At 39.9% G+C, this 15,600-nt stretch overlaps 1 protein-coding gene across 3 annotated transcripts in view; it reads right to left on the bottom strand.

The window, feature by feature from the left end:
* GOLGA4 (golgin A4) overlaps positions 1-15,600 on the bottom strand; it is a 128,224-nt gene that overhangs the window by 76,579 nt on the left and 36,045 nt on the right. For 2 of the 3 annotated variants that reach the window (XM_047099019.1, XM_047099021.1), the window contains exons 4-6: positions 9,933-10,247; positions 7,262-7,309; positions 5,628-5,684 (exon numbers count right to left, since the gene is read on the bottom strand). In XM_047099019.1, the coding sequence (XP_046954975.1) occupies positions 5,628-5,684; positions 7,262-7,309; positions 9,933-10,247 (420 nt within the window). The remainder of the gene's footprint in view (positions 1-5,627; positions 5,685-7,261; positions 7,310-9,932; positions 10,248-15,600) is intronic. The other variant, XM_047099020.1, reaches the window with a different exon arrangement.

Here is a 15,600-nt window from a genome sequence, read left to right as displayed (position 1 = left end):
TTTTCAAGGACCTACCAAGCAACGCCCTCTTTCTGCAATGTTTCAAATTTCCTAGCTCTCAGAACACTGAAGCACTAACTGCTCTCTATTCTCCCCCACACCTACACCGCCCCAAGATCCCACTGGCACTGCTCCTCTCACTAAAACTCCTGGCTTGACTCCTCCCACAGAACGAGTCTCCAAATGCCAGTCTTTGAGTCAGGACAGGTCCACAATGAAGTCTTGACGGATCCGTGGTGAAATAACAAACACAAAGCTGGTGTAGACAGTTTTTCCTTCATTTAAACAACTGTCCTTTACTCTGAGAATATGTCTTTCCTACTCTTTTTTGTTATTAAAAAAAAAAAAAAAAACCTTTCAGGGCACCTGGCTGGCTCAGTTGGAAGAGCAGGTAACAGTTGATCCCAGGGTTGTGACATGGGTATAGAAATTACTTAAAAATTAAAAAAAAAAAAAAAATCTTTCACAAAATAATGACAATAAAAGAATCTGGTTCCTTACTCAATGTCCTACTTGAAAAAATAAAAGTTTGCAGCTCCCTGACAATTCTCCTTTCCCCTACATCTGGAAGGAACTAGAAGGTAATTTTTCAGTCCATGAAAGCCAAACAGTCTGGAAAGCACTGCCGTCCATGACTCCGCACAGGCCAATTCTTTATGATCCTTTACTCTCCTTAAAATTCATTTCTTCCAAATAATTTTCTACATCCTACCATACTAGACTCTGTTATATGCCATCTCTAACAGCCAACAAAAATTCCTCAATTTTTTTTTGAGAGAGAGCACGTGCACGCACACACACACACACACGCACACACACACGTGCATGGGGGAGGGGAAAAGGGGGAGAGGGAGAAAGAATCTTAAGCAGGCTTCATGGTCAGTGCAGAATCTGACACAGGGCTCGATCCCATGACCATGAGATCATGACCTGAGCTGAAATCAAGAGTCAGACGTTTAACCAACCTAGCCACCTAGGTGTCCCCAAATTCCTCAATATATATGATGATTTTCAGGTTTTTAATGTTTTAACCTCTCCGTGTAGACAAGAAATCCTTGGATACAACAGCAGCATCTTTTAACCATACACTCCACTCCCTCCACTTGTCACTTTACCCTATCCTACTAAGTACTCCATAAACAATACAGACTACAGTTAAAAAGGAACTTAAGAACTGTCCACTTATATCCTGACGACAGCCCACAGGCTGGCTAGCCAATTGTCCAATATTTCCTTGATAGGGATCTCACTACCTCTAGAACTGGACCCTAGTATCTGGGGTCATTTCTTACTTTAAAAATTTCTTCTGGAGCACCTGGGTGGCTCAGTTGGTTAAGTGTCTGACTTCGGCTCAGGTCACGATCTCATGGCTGGTAAATTCGAGCCCCACATCAGGCTGTGTCCTGCCAGCTCAGAGTCTCCATCTCTCTCTCTGCCCCTCCCCCATTCATGCTCTGTCTCTCTCGCTCTCTCAAAAATTAAATAAAACATTAAAAAAAATTTCTTTTGGGGTGCCTGAGTGGCTCAGTCAGTTAAGCATCCGACTTCAGCTCAGGTCATGATCTCACGGTTTGTGAGTTTGAGCCCCGCGTCAGGCTCTGTGCTGACAGCTCAGAGCCTGGAGCCTGCTTCGGATTCTGTGTCTCCCTCTCTCTCTCTGCCCCTCCCCCACTCATGCTCTGTCTCTCTCACTCTCTCAAAAGTAAGTAAACATTAAAAAAAATTTTTTTAATTTATTTTTGATTAAACCTTCAGGGTATATCTAATACTATTTGAACTTTTTAGCCAAATAATAATAAATGGCTCTATAATACTACTAAATATAACAAACTAATTCAATAATGTTCCTATTTTTGGCCATTCAGACTGTTAACAAATTTTGGCAAATCTTGAAATTAACATTTTTATGCATATGATTTGAAAGGTCTTTCTGATTATACCCTTAGAGAGAAATCCTGATGAGTAGAATGTATCAAATACATTAACTATTTCACTATTTTTTATCTTTGCCCTATGCTACCCATTATGTTCAGATGTGATTTCAAGCTGCAAAAAATGAACCCTCCTCCCTAAAGTTAGCTTTGAGAACAGCAATTGCTTACAGTAAACTGCATCCAGGTGAGCCTAGAAAAAGTACATGCCATGCACGGACAGAAGGACAGAGAAAGGAGGAAATCTCTAGGATAGTGTCTTCATTTACTCCCCATTTACCTGGCCTTAAAAGGGAATCAGAACCCTATCTACTTGGATGAGCTCATGATATTCATAGTTCTATTAACTTTCTCATAATGTGATATTCCTATTTAATATCTGTGGATGTTATAAGATTCAAGATCAGGCAAAGAAAATTACATGCTATCTGTTGGAAATGGTTTTGCTTACCTTTTTACTTATCTGATTCATTAACAAATGCCTAATATGCTAGAAATCAGCATAAGAATAAAATATACATACATATATGTATATGTATATACAGGACTGCTGTTTTGTTTTGTCATCCATCCAAAAAATATTAGGAGAGATCTTCATGGATTCTACTCACGTGTATATGCATGAGGAAGAAATAAAATACTAAGCAAGCAATGTTCTCTGAATATCTTTTTTTATTACAGTTATTTGTTAGCTGCTTGTTTATCAAGAGAAACTATGCCATAACCGAGTATTCATGTTCCATAATTGAGGAACACAGATCAGTGACAAAATTCCATGGGACTCAACCCAAAGAAATTCTTTACATTCCAAAATCCTTTTAGCCCCTGAAAGATACCAGCCTTCCTCATCTCTTCAAAATCTTTCATGGAATCTTAATTTCCACAGAAATCTGCATAGGCCTTCTTTCTTGGTTCAGCCACAGCAAACTTACAGAAAGCTGCAACCCCCCAGGGATACAGTGAATATGCCAACAATAAGAAACCGCAGACGCTTAGCCAGAAGGCCTTGCATCTGAGGTTTCGTCAAAGCACTGGAAGTTATGGTAGTTCTCGATGCTAGCCTCAAACCCGACATCCTTCCCGATACCCTGAATATCTTCATATAACAAAATAAAGAAAATTATACTCTTTTGCCTGGTCTGAATCAATAAAGTACTAATGAACCTGCGTGTAACTTCTCTTCAGACTTTAATTCCAAAGAAACGAAATACTTTATGACTTACAGCACTTTGAATGTTTAATTAAATACTAATCATGATTTTATGGATTATACTATTTAGCTGAAGGAAATTTTTTGTTCTTTGTGAACAAAATTTAAAATATCCAGACCCTCACTTATCCATTTAGTATCTACATATAAATTACGGAATAAATCTCTCTTCATGTAACTGGAACCAGAGTTCCAGAAAGAGATCTTAGCTACTCAAAAAAATAGTGTAGAACTGTACCAAACAACAATTCATTCTATGGCCTTTAGACCTCTTGTTCCTCCTCTCTTCCCTCGGCCCAGCTGTCCCCTGGCCATTTCATTGATTACAGTCTTGACTAAAGACAGTGTGGTAGGCAGAATATGGCCCCACAGATCCCAAGTCCTAATTCCTGAACCTGGAATATATCAGGAGAAGGTGCAGATGTGAATAAGTCAAGAGCCCCGAAATAGGAGATTATCCTGGATTATCTGGGTGGGCCCAATCTAATCACATGGGTTCTTAAAATCAGAACCTTTCCCAATTGAGTTCAAAGAGAAGGGGAGAAGTGATTATGGTCGAATGGGCAGAGATGCAACATTGATAGCTTTGAAGATGAAGGAAAAAGGCTTTGCCACGTCCAAGGACCAGAGGACGTGGCAGCCTCAACAGCTGGAAATGGCAAAGAAACAGATTGTCCCCTAGAACCTTCATTAAGGAACAGTCCAACCGACACCTTGATTTCAGCTGGGTAAGACTTGTGTCAAATTTCTGAGATTTGTGTTGTCTTAAGCCACTAAGGTTGTGGTATTTGTTGCAGCAGCAACGAAAAACTAACACAGGTAGGCAGATACTAAAAATAACTAAAACTTGTTAATCTGTGTCTCTGACAAGTATTTCCTAACAGGGTTTTCATTTTCACAAGGGTTAAAAGGAAAAGAATACATATGTAATGGCTTATGACCTAACAGTATACATATGGAAAAAGATCTTTAAATGGTGGGAAAACTGGAATAGTATATAAAAATTTATTTAACTAATTTCATGAATCATAATTGGTGGTGGTAGTATTAGAATTGTTATTCTAAGACGTGTTGTGTTTATAATGCTGGAATAAGGCCAATAAGTGATTTTGGGTCTTTTATCATCAGGTTCTTCCACACATGAACTGTAAGGAAAAGAAAGGGATCCAGGGGGATGTGTAGATTCAAGGAGACTTTTCAAGATATACCAAAACAATTTTTACACAGGCAAGACTATTAGTCTAGAGGTGCACACTTAGGTGATAAAACCTTAGGGGTACCTGGGTGGCTCAATCAGTTAAGCGTTGGGACTCTTCATCTGGGCTCAGGTCATGATCTCACGGTTCATGGGTTCGAACCCTGTCTCAGACTCCATGCTGCCAGTGTGGAGCCTGCTTGGAATTCTCTCTCTCTCTCTCTCTCTCTCTCAAAATAAAGAAACTTAAAAAAAAAAAAAAAGCTCAGAGAGACACAAGGAAGTACAACACAAGTCAGTAGTTATTTTTGGAGAAAGGGATGGGACTATGACTTGGTTGGGAAACACACAGGGGCTCTTGGGATGACAAGGAACATTCTATTTCTTGACCGTGGTGGTAGTTATGATGTGTTCACCATACACATATAAGCCATATATTTTTGTGCATGATTTTCCATATTTGTTATACTTTACAATTAAAATATTTTCACAATCAAAATATTTTTAAAATTTTACCATAAGCGATACAGGAGCGATATAGAATCCTATCCTCTAACCAATACAAGTCAATAATATCTGTTCTTCTCAAGACAGGACAGGAGCAGAAATGAGCAAAGTATGATTCTAAATGATAAATATTTGCCTGGATTCTAATCCCTCATTGTAAAAGTTATCCCCCAAAATTATAATGAACATAATTTTTATCTAATTTTACCAAGATTATTGGTTAGGAAAAACAAAAAACAAGCCTGAAATACCTAATAGAGGAGACAGGTTAGCCTTGGAAGTTGCCACTGACTGTTCAAGCTGGCAAATGATATTCTACTGCTAACCATGATATTCTTTTTCTCTTAGGTTTATTTATTCATTTTGAGAGAGAGGGTGTGTGTGTCTGTGTGCACAGGGGAGACACAGAGAGAGAGGGAGGGGGGAAATCCCAGGCAGGCTCCTCACGTCAGCACAGGGCCGGACTCGTTAGAGCAGGGCTCCAACCCATGAACTGTGAGATCACGACCTAAGCCCAAACCAAGAGTCGGATGCTTAACCAACTGAGCCACCTAGGTGCCCCTAAATAAGATACTCTTATGTCATTAATTCCACCTACAGTACATACCTTAGGAAAACGACACAAATAAAAACTGCAAAAACTGATCGCTGATCTTATAAGCTGGGCTGTTTAGTTTTTACTCTAACTACCCAAGTGTAGATGAAACTCTCCCAACAAGTACAAGAGTTTTGATAAATGTAAGAGATTTAATTACTATTCTCAAAAGTACTAATCACAACTTACCTCTCTTAACTCTCCAATTCTCCGAAGTGCTTTATCCTGACTCTGACTTAATATACCCTTCAATTTAAAAAGAAAAGAAAAAGTTGGTTCAAACAACTGCATGACATACTAATGAAAAGCCAGTAGAAAAAGGGCACAAACCATTGAACTTTATCTTTAACATCCTTTACACTGGGACTATGCAACCACAGTTCTCTACCGCCACTTAGTGGTAGAATTACATACATCTAGAAATAAAAATCCATAGACAATTCATAGATACACAAGCAAGGTACCCACAGACTGTAGGAATAAGATGAACTTTTGAATATGAATTTATGAAATATTAATAATACAATGGATTAAAACAGAGCTACCCCTCATGTCAAAAGACCCCCATGTCCAAGAAAACATTAACAAACTAAAAACTCTATTTGTAATATCCTGATTTCCACATTTGTTATGGACAATGAGAACACTGAATCAGCAATAAATAATTGGTATGATCATTCTGAACTGATTATACTCCAGATCAAAACCAGAAAATTTAATGTTGTACTTAATGGAGATTATTCTTTATAGCAGATTAAATATTTTACAATAATGCACATGGGGGAAATTAATTAGTGTCTTTAGATGGGACAAAATGCTAAACTGTTAATAAAATAATTTTTACTGTAAAAAATAAGACTATATTTTTGGTGCATGACTTTCTATATCTGTTATATTTTACCATTAAAAGACATTAAAATGTTTATCGTGATACAGCAGAGATAAAAAATGCTATCCCCTAACAAAAATAAGCCTATATTCTCCATCCTTCTCAAGACAGGACAGAAACAGAAATTACTACAGCATGATTCCAAATGATAAATATTTATACATCTTATCACAGCAAACTGATGGTACCATTTGAAGTGGAATGGATACTTCCCCTTAGCTCTGACCTGTGAATTATCACCTGGGATACCTGGTGGGAAATGTCTAGCCACAGAACAGGGTGACACAGTGGGGCTGAGGAGGGCCACCCAGAAGAGCTTCCTCTCTCCACATACTTAACCAAGAGCTTTACAAGCAGCAGCCTCAGGAAAAAACAGAGAAGATGCTTGTGTTTGGACCTTGATATAATGATAAGGAACAGAGATGTCTGCAGATATTTCAAAAATAGAAGGGAAAGCTCAGAAGGCTGTATGTCTCTACCACTAAAAACCAAGATGTGACTTGCAAATTGAGACACCAGAAAGCATGTTTGAAAGAGGCAAACACGCCTTAAATCCGAACCTCTTACACACCGCAGGGGATCCACAATTCAAAAAAGCCCATCCCGACCAGAGGTAAAAATCTCTGGAATTTCTCATTCACTCCCTTTATTAAAACAACGGGGTGCCTGCGTGGCTCAGCTGGTTAAGCGTGACTCTTGGTTTCAGCTCAGGTCATGATCTCAGGTCAGTTAGTGAGTTCGAACCCTGGAGAGTTTCTCTCTCCCTCCCTCTGCCCCTCTTGTGCTCTCTTTCTCTTTCAAAATAAATAAACTTAAAAAAAAATACTTGGGTCACATGGAGAATTATTAAAAGTGAGGGTCAGAACTATCTTACTGTAAGACTCTAATTTTTAAATAATGTATGAATCAATATCACAGCCAAGATATCACTTACTTGGAGCTTCTTCTTCTCTCTCTGAAGAGTCTGATAAGCTATAACAAACTAAAATAAAGAAAAAGCCACAAATAATATCAGTCATTCCTAAATAAATGAGTTACTTTATTTTATTTTTTTATTTTTTTATTTTTTAATACATGAGTTATTTTAAATACTGCTAACGCATCTCTTTATCAAAGTCAAAAACACACAAACCAGGAGAATCCTTTTATAGATAATTCAACCTAATTAGATGCATATAGCGTACAGTCAAAATTAACAAATGAAATGTATTTCTAAAAAATAAAATATAACTTGACTGTATAAAGATATTAAATCTGTACTCGATTCCACCTCAGGCACATACATCTTTAAATCTCAGTACCCAATTATGATCAGAGCCAACTTGCCTGAAGGCACGAGGCTACTCAAACTGTAGCCACAAACCAGTACCATCAGCAACAGCATCCCCTGGGAGCTTGCTTAGGAGGAGAAATTCTTGGGTCCCACGCCAAACTAACTGAATGAGGCTGGAGTTGGGGGTGAGGGGAGGGATATGTGTTTATTTAGCAAGCTCACCGGGCGGTTTCTTTGCTTTGGGCAATTATAGACCATGTAATTCATCTCTAAAAGACTCTGATTATAGGAACTGTGACGAGGGCTGGGTAAAAATCTGAAGAAAGGGACTCGTAACCAATAGATGAAAACGGGTAATTTAGGTTCTGAAGAGATGTTTAACCATTTAACCTAATTAAATAGGATATTTAAACATTCTACACAACCTGATGAAATTATACACTAACAAATCTCTTAAACCTAGAGATTACATAGCCCTATTCATCTGAAAAATAAGCACATGGCTCCAATGGATTATTTGGACCCTACGTCAGAAGTACAAGAGGGCTCCGAAGAGACAGGCTGCAGCTTGAGGAGGAAGCACTCCCCTACTCCGCGCCCTGCCATTCTCCTTGGAAGGTTGCTGTGTGCCCCGCAACGCATCTACTGATGCCTTGAGTTAAGAGGCCGGCAGTCACGGAAGGGGAGTCCGTGCAATAAAGAATTAAAAAAAAAAAATCTGCCTGAGACCACAATCATCCTCCTCTTACTACCTTAAAATGGGTATTCTTATTCCCGGATAGGAAAACGGTGCTCAACAAGCGGGGAGTAGGAGAGGTGGGGAGAGTAAGCCAACAATGACATGTCACTTACAGCACGATCTTATCCTGGTCACCTACAATGGCAAGGAAAGACAGACATGAAGACGATGTGCTCTTTTCATCCCTAAGAAGCTGCATGACTCTACTTGAGGTGGCACAGAAGGGTGGAAACAACCAGAAAGACCTAAGGTCTGTCAGCTATTACCTGTGTGACTTTAAGCACATTTTCTTAATCTCTATGATTAAGTCTCCACGAGCCTCTCAACCCCATTCTGCTAAATGAAGCTAATTAATATCTACTTCACAGAGAAGGTGCAAAATTCAATGGCACCGTAACCCCCGTAAACTTAAAATGCATAGTGTCTTGCATACTTTCATACTAACTACACTGCTGCCCCAGCTTCAAACTCAGAAGCAACAGGCAAGTTAGTAAAAATAACATAAGTCTAAACAACAAATAATTCAGGACGATTATTAACTTGGACAGAAATGAATAACAATAAATTTATGGGAAAAAGCAGCCTGATTCCACAAGTACCTCATGAGACAGATGCCTTTAATGCTATTTACATGTCTAGCTTCCAGCGAGCTGAGAGAGGTTAGCCTAATAATTCCTTCCTATTTTGTCAGCACTTTGTAGTTTTAAAAAGATATTTTGCATATTTCGTCTAGGGGTTTCTGTTTTTATGTTTGGCTGCAAGGGTAAAACTAAGCATACTACAGCCATGATCGAAAATGGCAGCTATGGCTAACATTATATACGGACCTTGAACCTTATTATTCATCAATTAAAGTTAACTATAATGCTGAGTTAACTGGTAAGGCAATAAAACATTATGCACGGTCTAAAGAAAAAAATTCCATGGGCAACTCGCCCCAGAAAGGCTTTCCTAAGGAAGAAGAGTTTTCACTGCACAGGACAGGGAGGGAAACTAATACAACCCAGCCCGAAGGGAAGAGCGGAAAAAAGATGGAATGGGACTGCTTCCTTCCTCTCTTAGACCACACAGTGCCATCCTCAAGGGATTTAGCAATTAAAGATTCATCTGAGGTGAAGTTTAAATGCAGGTATAATGAGTGAACCAAATGTGTCAGAAAATCGGACCACCTAAAACATAATTAGGGTAAGCAGCGATGGAAGTCTGGTCGGCAGAAGAGGTCACTTCGGAAGCACAGCAGTTAGAAGATGAACAAGAAAAGGGGATGTGAGGAGGAAAGATGATGCGCTCTGCACTGGGGGAGGGGGTGCAAGCAATGTTGGGGAGGGGGCTGGGGGAGAAGAGGGGCACGGAAGGTGCAAACCGGAAATGATCTTCTCCAAAATTTGACTAACGGTCTTGCCAAAGGGGTTCTGTACACCTGAAAATCTTTAGATAATGCCAGAGACTAGCCATGATAATCAGCGGATATGGGGAATCGATGGTTTAGCCAACCACAAGAGTAAAAGCCATACAGTAATATGAACTAGACAGAGAACAAGAGGGAAATTTTTCATATTGGCAAAAAAAAAAAAAAAAAAATTATGCTCCTACCTCGGAACATTTTCCTTTGTAGCTATTCAACCTTCGTTCCATTTTTCGCAAGCACTGAATCAACTGTTCTTTGTTGAGACTGTCTAAGTTAGGGAGTGAGTCTTCTGGTTCACTCTCCATATCAGAGGATGGATCAAAGGTGGCCGCAGAAAAGTCCAGGTCAAATCGATTCAGGGACTCTCTGGAAGACGTTCGTACCAAAGACTCTTTAGAAGAAGATCTGAACAGAGACTCCTTTAGTGGACTTCGAAACAAAGACTCCACTGAAGGTACCCGGAGCTGGAGCTTCTGTGCAAAAGACTGCGTGTCACCTGACTGCAACCAAAACCCGACAAAATATGTGGTTAAAATGCACATTTAGACTTCTAGTATTCCCTATCACCACCAACACCAGTAACCTATTAAAAGCTCTAACAAATGCAATTTACATTCCTGACATTTTGCATAACACACTGTTTTCTGGAAAACAAGAGACACCTGGTTATTTCTGAAAAAGCACTGGACTTGGAGTCAGAGGGCTGGGATACAGGTCCCAGGTCCGTCACCAAGCAGTGGGACCACCTTCACTAAGTCACTTCCCTTCAGTTTGCACATCTGTAAAAAAGGAGGATGCCATGCTTTCCCAGCCGACCTCCCCGGTGTGCCGTGAACGTCTGTCCACTCAACTAGAAGACCCTCGGAAGCAGTGATGTCTGTATCACCAGTATACACACCCAGTGCCTAAAATGGGGGGTATATATGTTGTGAAGCGTGTGGCTAGAATCAAGTGGGCTTTACCTTGAGTCTCCATGAGGTGCTGATTCCTGATTGCCCTCTTTAACACAAGAGGGGACTGGGGGAAGGGGGAGGGGAATGCTTAGTGAGCCCACTCTGTTCACTAAGAGAATGCCAGGCAGGGTTGACTAGTGACATCCAGCTCGGTGTAATTACCGTTCTGTCTACTGAGAATAAAAATGAGCATTAAAAAGTCACGGAGGACGACTCAAAAATCTGAGCTAGAATCCCTCCGCACAAATCAGTAAGTCTGATGTTAGAAACAGTAATAAGCAAGAGCTGTTCTCTTAATTTGAATGATGTGTTAATTTGAATAGTAACAACGAAAAATAACATAACATACTTCAACAAAATGCTCCAAACTGCATTGTTTTGTTCAGGGGACAGCAGTATTTAACAGGTGTTTCCTAGGAACTCATTCTCATTAGTGTGCCACAGGGTCACCTGCTAGATCTCAGCAATGCCAGGAATGAATGCCCATGAAAGACAGAGGCCATGTGCAGGCAAAAATTACAGGAAAATAAAAATATTCTCTTTAGTATACAATTTAAAAAAGCAAACCAGGAAAACTTTACTGATGGATGCTAGAGACTGAGTATCAGTATTAGGCAAGGCGGGCGTGAGGGGAGATAACATGCCCCTCCCCCTTCACATGCACAGAGATTTCTCACAGGTGATTTATAATAGTAAAAACCGGAAACCCAAATGTACATGACGTACCCACTAGAGGATACGTCATGTACATTACAGTATATGAAAAGAGGTTCAAGACATACTACTAAATGGAAAAACACCAAGTTAGAAAATAATACACATACTGTGAACTCATTTTGATTTAAAGCAATTACAGGTACTTTTCCATATGCAGTATATGTATTTACACAAACACCCTTCTATCATAATGTGCACGTTTACCTTTATGGGGGTGGAGGGATGGAGAAAGTCTTAAGGGAGAGGAGGGACCCTCATGCTCAAAACCTTTTAAGAACTGCTTTACTGATACTCCACGACCAGCCACTTCTGACCTATGCAAAAAGTGCTTTTCACTTCACACAGACGGTGAGTTGCCCTAGGACAAACAAGTGAAGCAAGTTCGAATTACACTAGAAACAGTTGTTGTCTTAGGGTCAGCCAGCAGCTGAAGAACAATGTCAAAGACACGTGTTCGCAGAAGCTGATAAACCTGGTAACAGCCACCCCGGTACATTTGCAAGTGACACGTTTGAGTGTAGTGATTCGGCCTGTGGACTATCGAATTAGGGTGCCTAAGTTCAAATCCTGGTTCCCCCAGTATGTTCGACATGACCTTGGCCAAATTACTTAACTTCACTAGTCTTCTTTCTTCCTCTTTAAAATGGGGATGATAAAAATAATTCTATGACGATGATGATAATACTACCCACCTCAGACGGATGCCACAAGCACTGAGTTAATACAGGCAAAGTGCCTACAATGTAGCAAATACTCAATATACATTAATAATCATTACTATCATTAGAGAAAGGAGACTAAAATAAAAGACAAGCTTACAAATGAGAATGTCATACACAAGCTTCTGTGGCAGACCCTTTCATATGATGCAGTAGCTAAGAGCATAGGCTATGAAACCAGACCTCTTGGGCCCAAGTCTTAGCTCTGCCATTACTGGCACTATGACCTTGGGCAAGTTACCTGACCTTTGGTGCTTCTGCTTCCTCATATGTAAAATGCACTCATCGCACAAGGTAGTTGTGAAGGGCAATAAGTCAATGCACAGTACTTCAAGGTAAGACTGGCTTAAGGTAAACAACAAATACTGGCTACCACCTGATATCTAATCTTCCTGTTTTTCTTTTTACCAGGACCCAGTTTTGTTCAAAGTAATACTCACCTTCCCAAACACAAATTAAAGCCACACGAGACACCACCACCCATCCACCAGAATGGCTAAAATTAAAACTATGGAAAATACCAAGTATTGGTAAGGATATGGAGTAGTCCACTTTGGAAAACTACTTGTCGGTATTTACTAAAACCAAATACAAGTACACAACCTGAATCAGCAATTTCATTACTAAGTATGGACTCAGTGGAAATGTGTATGTATGTTCAGCAAAAGATAAACTAGAAAGTTTACAGCAATCTTATTCAAAATAGCCCCAGGGGCACCTGGGTGACTCAGTCGGTTAAGCATCCGACTTCGGCTCAGGTCATGATCTCAGGGTTTGTGGATTCAAGCCCTGCATCGGGCTCTGTGCTGACAGCTCGGAGCCTGGAGCCTGCTTCAGATTCCGTGTCTCCTTTTATCTCTGCCCCTCCCCAACTTGTGCTCTGTCTCTGTCTCTCAGAAATAAATAAATGTAAAAAAAAAAAAAAAAAATAGTCCCAAACCTGAAGCTACCGTTGATGCCTATCAATAACCGAATGGATACTCTCTGTCCCAAAAATAAATAAATGTTGAAAAAAAAATTAAAAAAAAAAATTTTTAAAAAGAAAGGGGCGCCTGGGTGGCGCAGTCGGTTAAGCGTCCGACTTCAGCCAGGTCACGATCTCGCGGTCCGTGAGTTCGAGCCCCGCGTCAGACTCTGGGCTGATGGCTCAGAGCCTGGAGCCTGTTTCCGATTCTGTGTCTCCCTCTCTCTCTGCCCTTTGCCCGTTCATGCTCTGTCTCTCTCTGTCCCAAAAATAAATAAATGTTGAAAAAAAAAATTAAAAAAAAAAATAATAACCGAATGGATAAATTGCAGTCTGTTCACCAACAAAATACTAGACAGCAGTGAGACTGACTTACAGCCACAACAATATAGACGAATCTCATAAAGCATTGAGCAAAAGAAGACAGACGAAAGAATACTCATTTTTATTCCACTTACATAAAGTTCAAAAACAGAAAATTAACCCAGACGTCAGGATCGTAGTTATCCTTGGGAGTCAGAGCAGGGAATGGAAGCGACACTGGTAATTTCTGTGTCTTGATTTGGAGCATTGGCTACAAAGGTGTGCTTGATGTGTAAGCATTCAGAAAGCTGTATAAGGTGTATATCATACTTTTCTGTATACGTTATATTGTGATATATTTCAATTAAAGGGGTTTTTCTAATTAGCTTTTCCCAAACCCTGTTTCATCTAGGAGGGGGCCAGGTGACTAAGTTCAGCCAATAAGGCATGATACATGGAAATCTATACAATGGAACCTTCTAGGAGACAGATTATTTTCTTCATAAAAAGGAATATGCCTTTTGTCTTTGCCTTGAGTCTTTCCTTCTGTCTAGAATGAAGATGCAACTCTTGGAGGGCAACTTGTAGTTGTGAGGGTGAAAGGCAGTGGTAATGGATGTGGGGGGACAAGAAGCTAACTGGAGAAGGGCCCTTAAAGACTGTTTATCCTCAAGCTTTCTGATATGTGAAAAAATACACTCCCACTGGTGCCAAATGTTGTCAGGTTTCTGATATCAAAGACATTCACGGATTTAGAATTCATTTTTGAAAAAACTGATGGGGGGGTAGGGAAGGAGAAATGTATACGCCAAAATAAGTGAACATATCAGAGTTACTTTTAATTCCTTTCTGTCTCCCCCATTTGACCCCGTTTTCAATCCCCCCTTTTTATTCTCCCAACACTATTCTTATTCAGAACCTTATCCTCTATAAGCTGGATACCAGCAGCAGTCTTCCGTTCCCCTGCCTCTAATCTCTTACCCTAATCTGCCCTGTCACACTGTCGCCAGAATTGTCTTCCTAAAACATCATTTAGATCATTTCGTTCCAATGCTTAAACTGGATTCCCATTTAATATAAGGTTCAAGATCCTGAGCTTATATTCAAGGTTCCCATCTCCCAAGACCCATTTCTCTATAAACTCACCCCTCCATGTACCAAAAACCTGAGTCACAACAGGCAACTTCCCGCCCCCTTAACAAATGCATCAATGTGTGCCTCTGTACCACTGCCCATAATTTCCCTGCATATGAAAATCCAGACATCCTTCAAAACTCAGCTCAGATGTCCGCTTTTCCAGGAAACCTCAGATCTCACTCATCAGAAACAACCTTTCTTTATGGCCTAAGCTTTTACCAGAACCATTCTTGGAGCACCGACTGCATTCTGACTCACCATTAGTTACTTACATACTGGTATAACAACAGCTGAGTTGTTTATGCCCCAAAATAACTACGGTCACTTACAGCACAGTGACTAAGAACACAGACTCTGAACCGAATTCCCTGATTTGAATCCCAGTTTCACCACTTACTAGTTTTAAGACCTCTATGTTTTAATTTTCTCATGTGTAAAATGGAAATAACAACAGTCCTGCCCAGTAGGATTGTTATGAGAATTAAATAAATGAAAACATTTCAAATAGTGTGCTATATGCAGTAAGCACTAAGTTTTCCTGCCATTATATCTGCTACACACATACCCTCACCTCTAAATATGCTCATTTTTTAAAAAATTTTTTTCTACATTTTTTTATTTTTGAGAGACAGAGAGAGACAGCATAAGCAGGGGAGGGGCAGAGAGAGACGGAGACACAGAATCAGAAGCAGGCTCCAGGCTCTGAGCTGTCAGCACAGAGCCCGACGTTGGGGCTCAAACCCACGAACCGTGAGATCGTGACCTGAGCCAAAGTCAGACGCTTAACCGGCTGAGCCACCCAGGCGCCCCTAAATATGCTCATTTAGAAAAGAATCCATATTCTCTATGTCTGTCTCCTTGCCACAATGCTTTCCATAAAGTAGGTACTTAGTACACATTTGTTCAGTTAGGCCTTAATCTGGCAATATGATAATGATGATCCAATAAGAGATATTTAAACATTCCATGCTTGGTCAAAAGGATATAAAACAAATACATCATTTTATATATACAGTATATGTTATTCTAGAAATCATCAAAACATATTAGTACACAATCA

The sequence above is a fragment of the Lynx rufus genome, unplaced genomic scaffold (assembly GCF_022079265.1).
Source record: "Lynx rufus isolate CCGP_SWC_20201006 ecotype Redwood Valley unplaced genomic scaffold, mLynRuf1.p SCAF_5, whole genome shotgun sequence".
NCBI lineage: Eukaryota > Metazoa > Chordata > Mammalia > Carnivora > Felidae > Lynx > Lynx rufus.
Note: the sequence above shows the minus strand (reverse complement) of the source record. Positions and strands in the feature narration are given on the sequence as shown.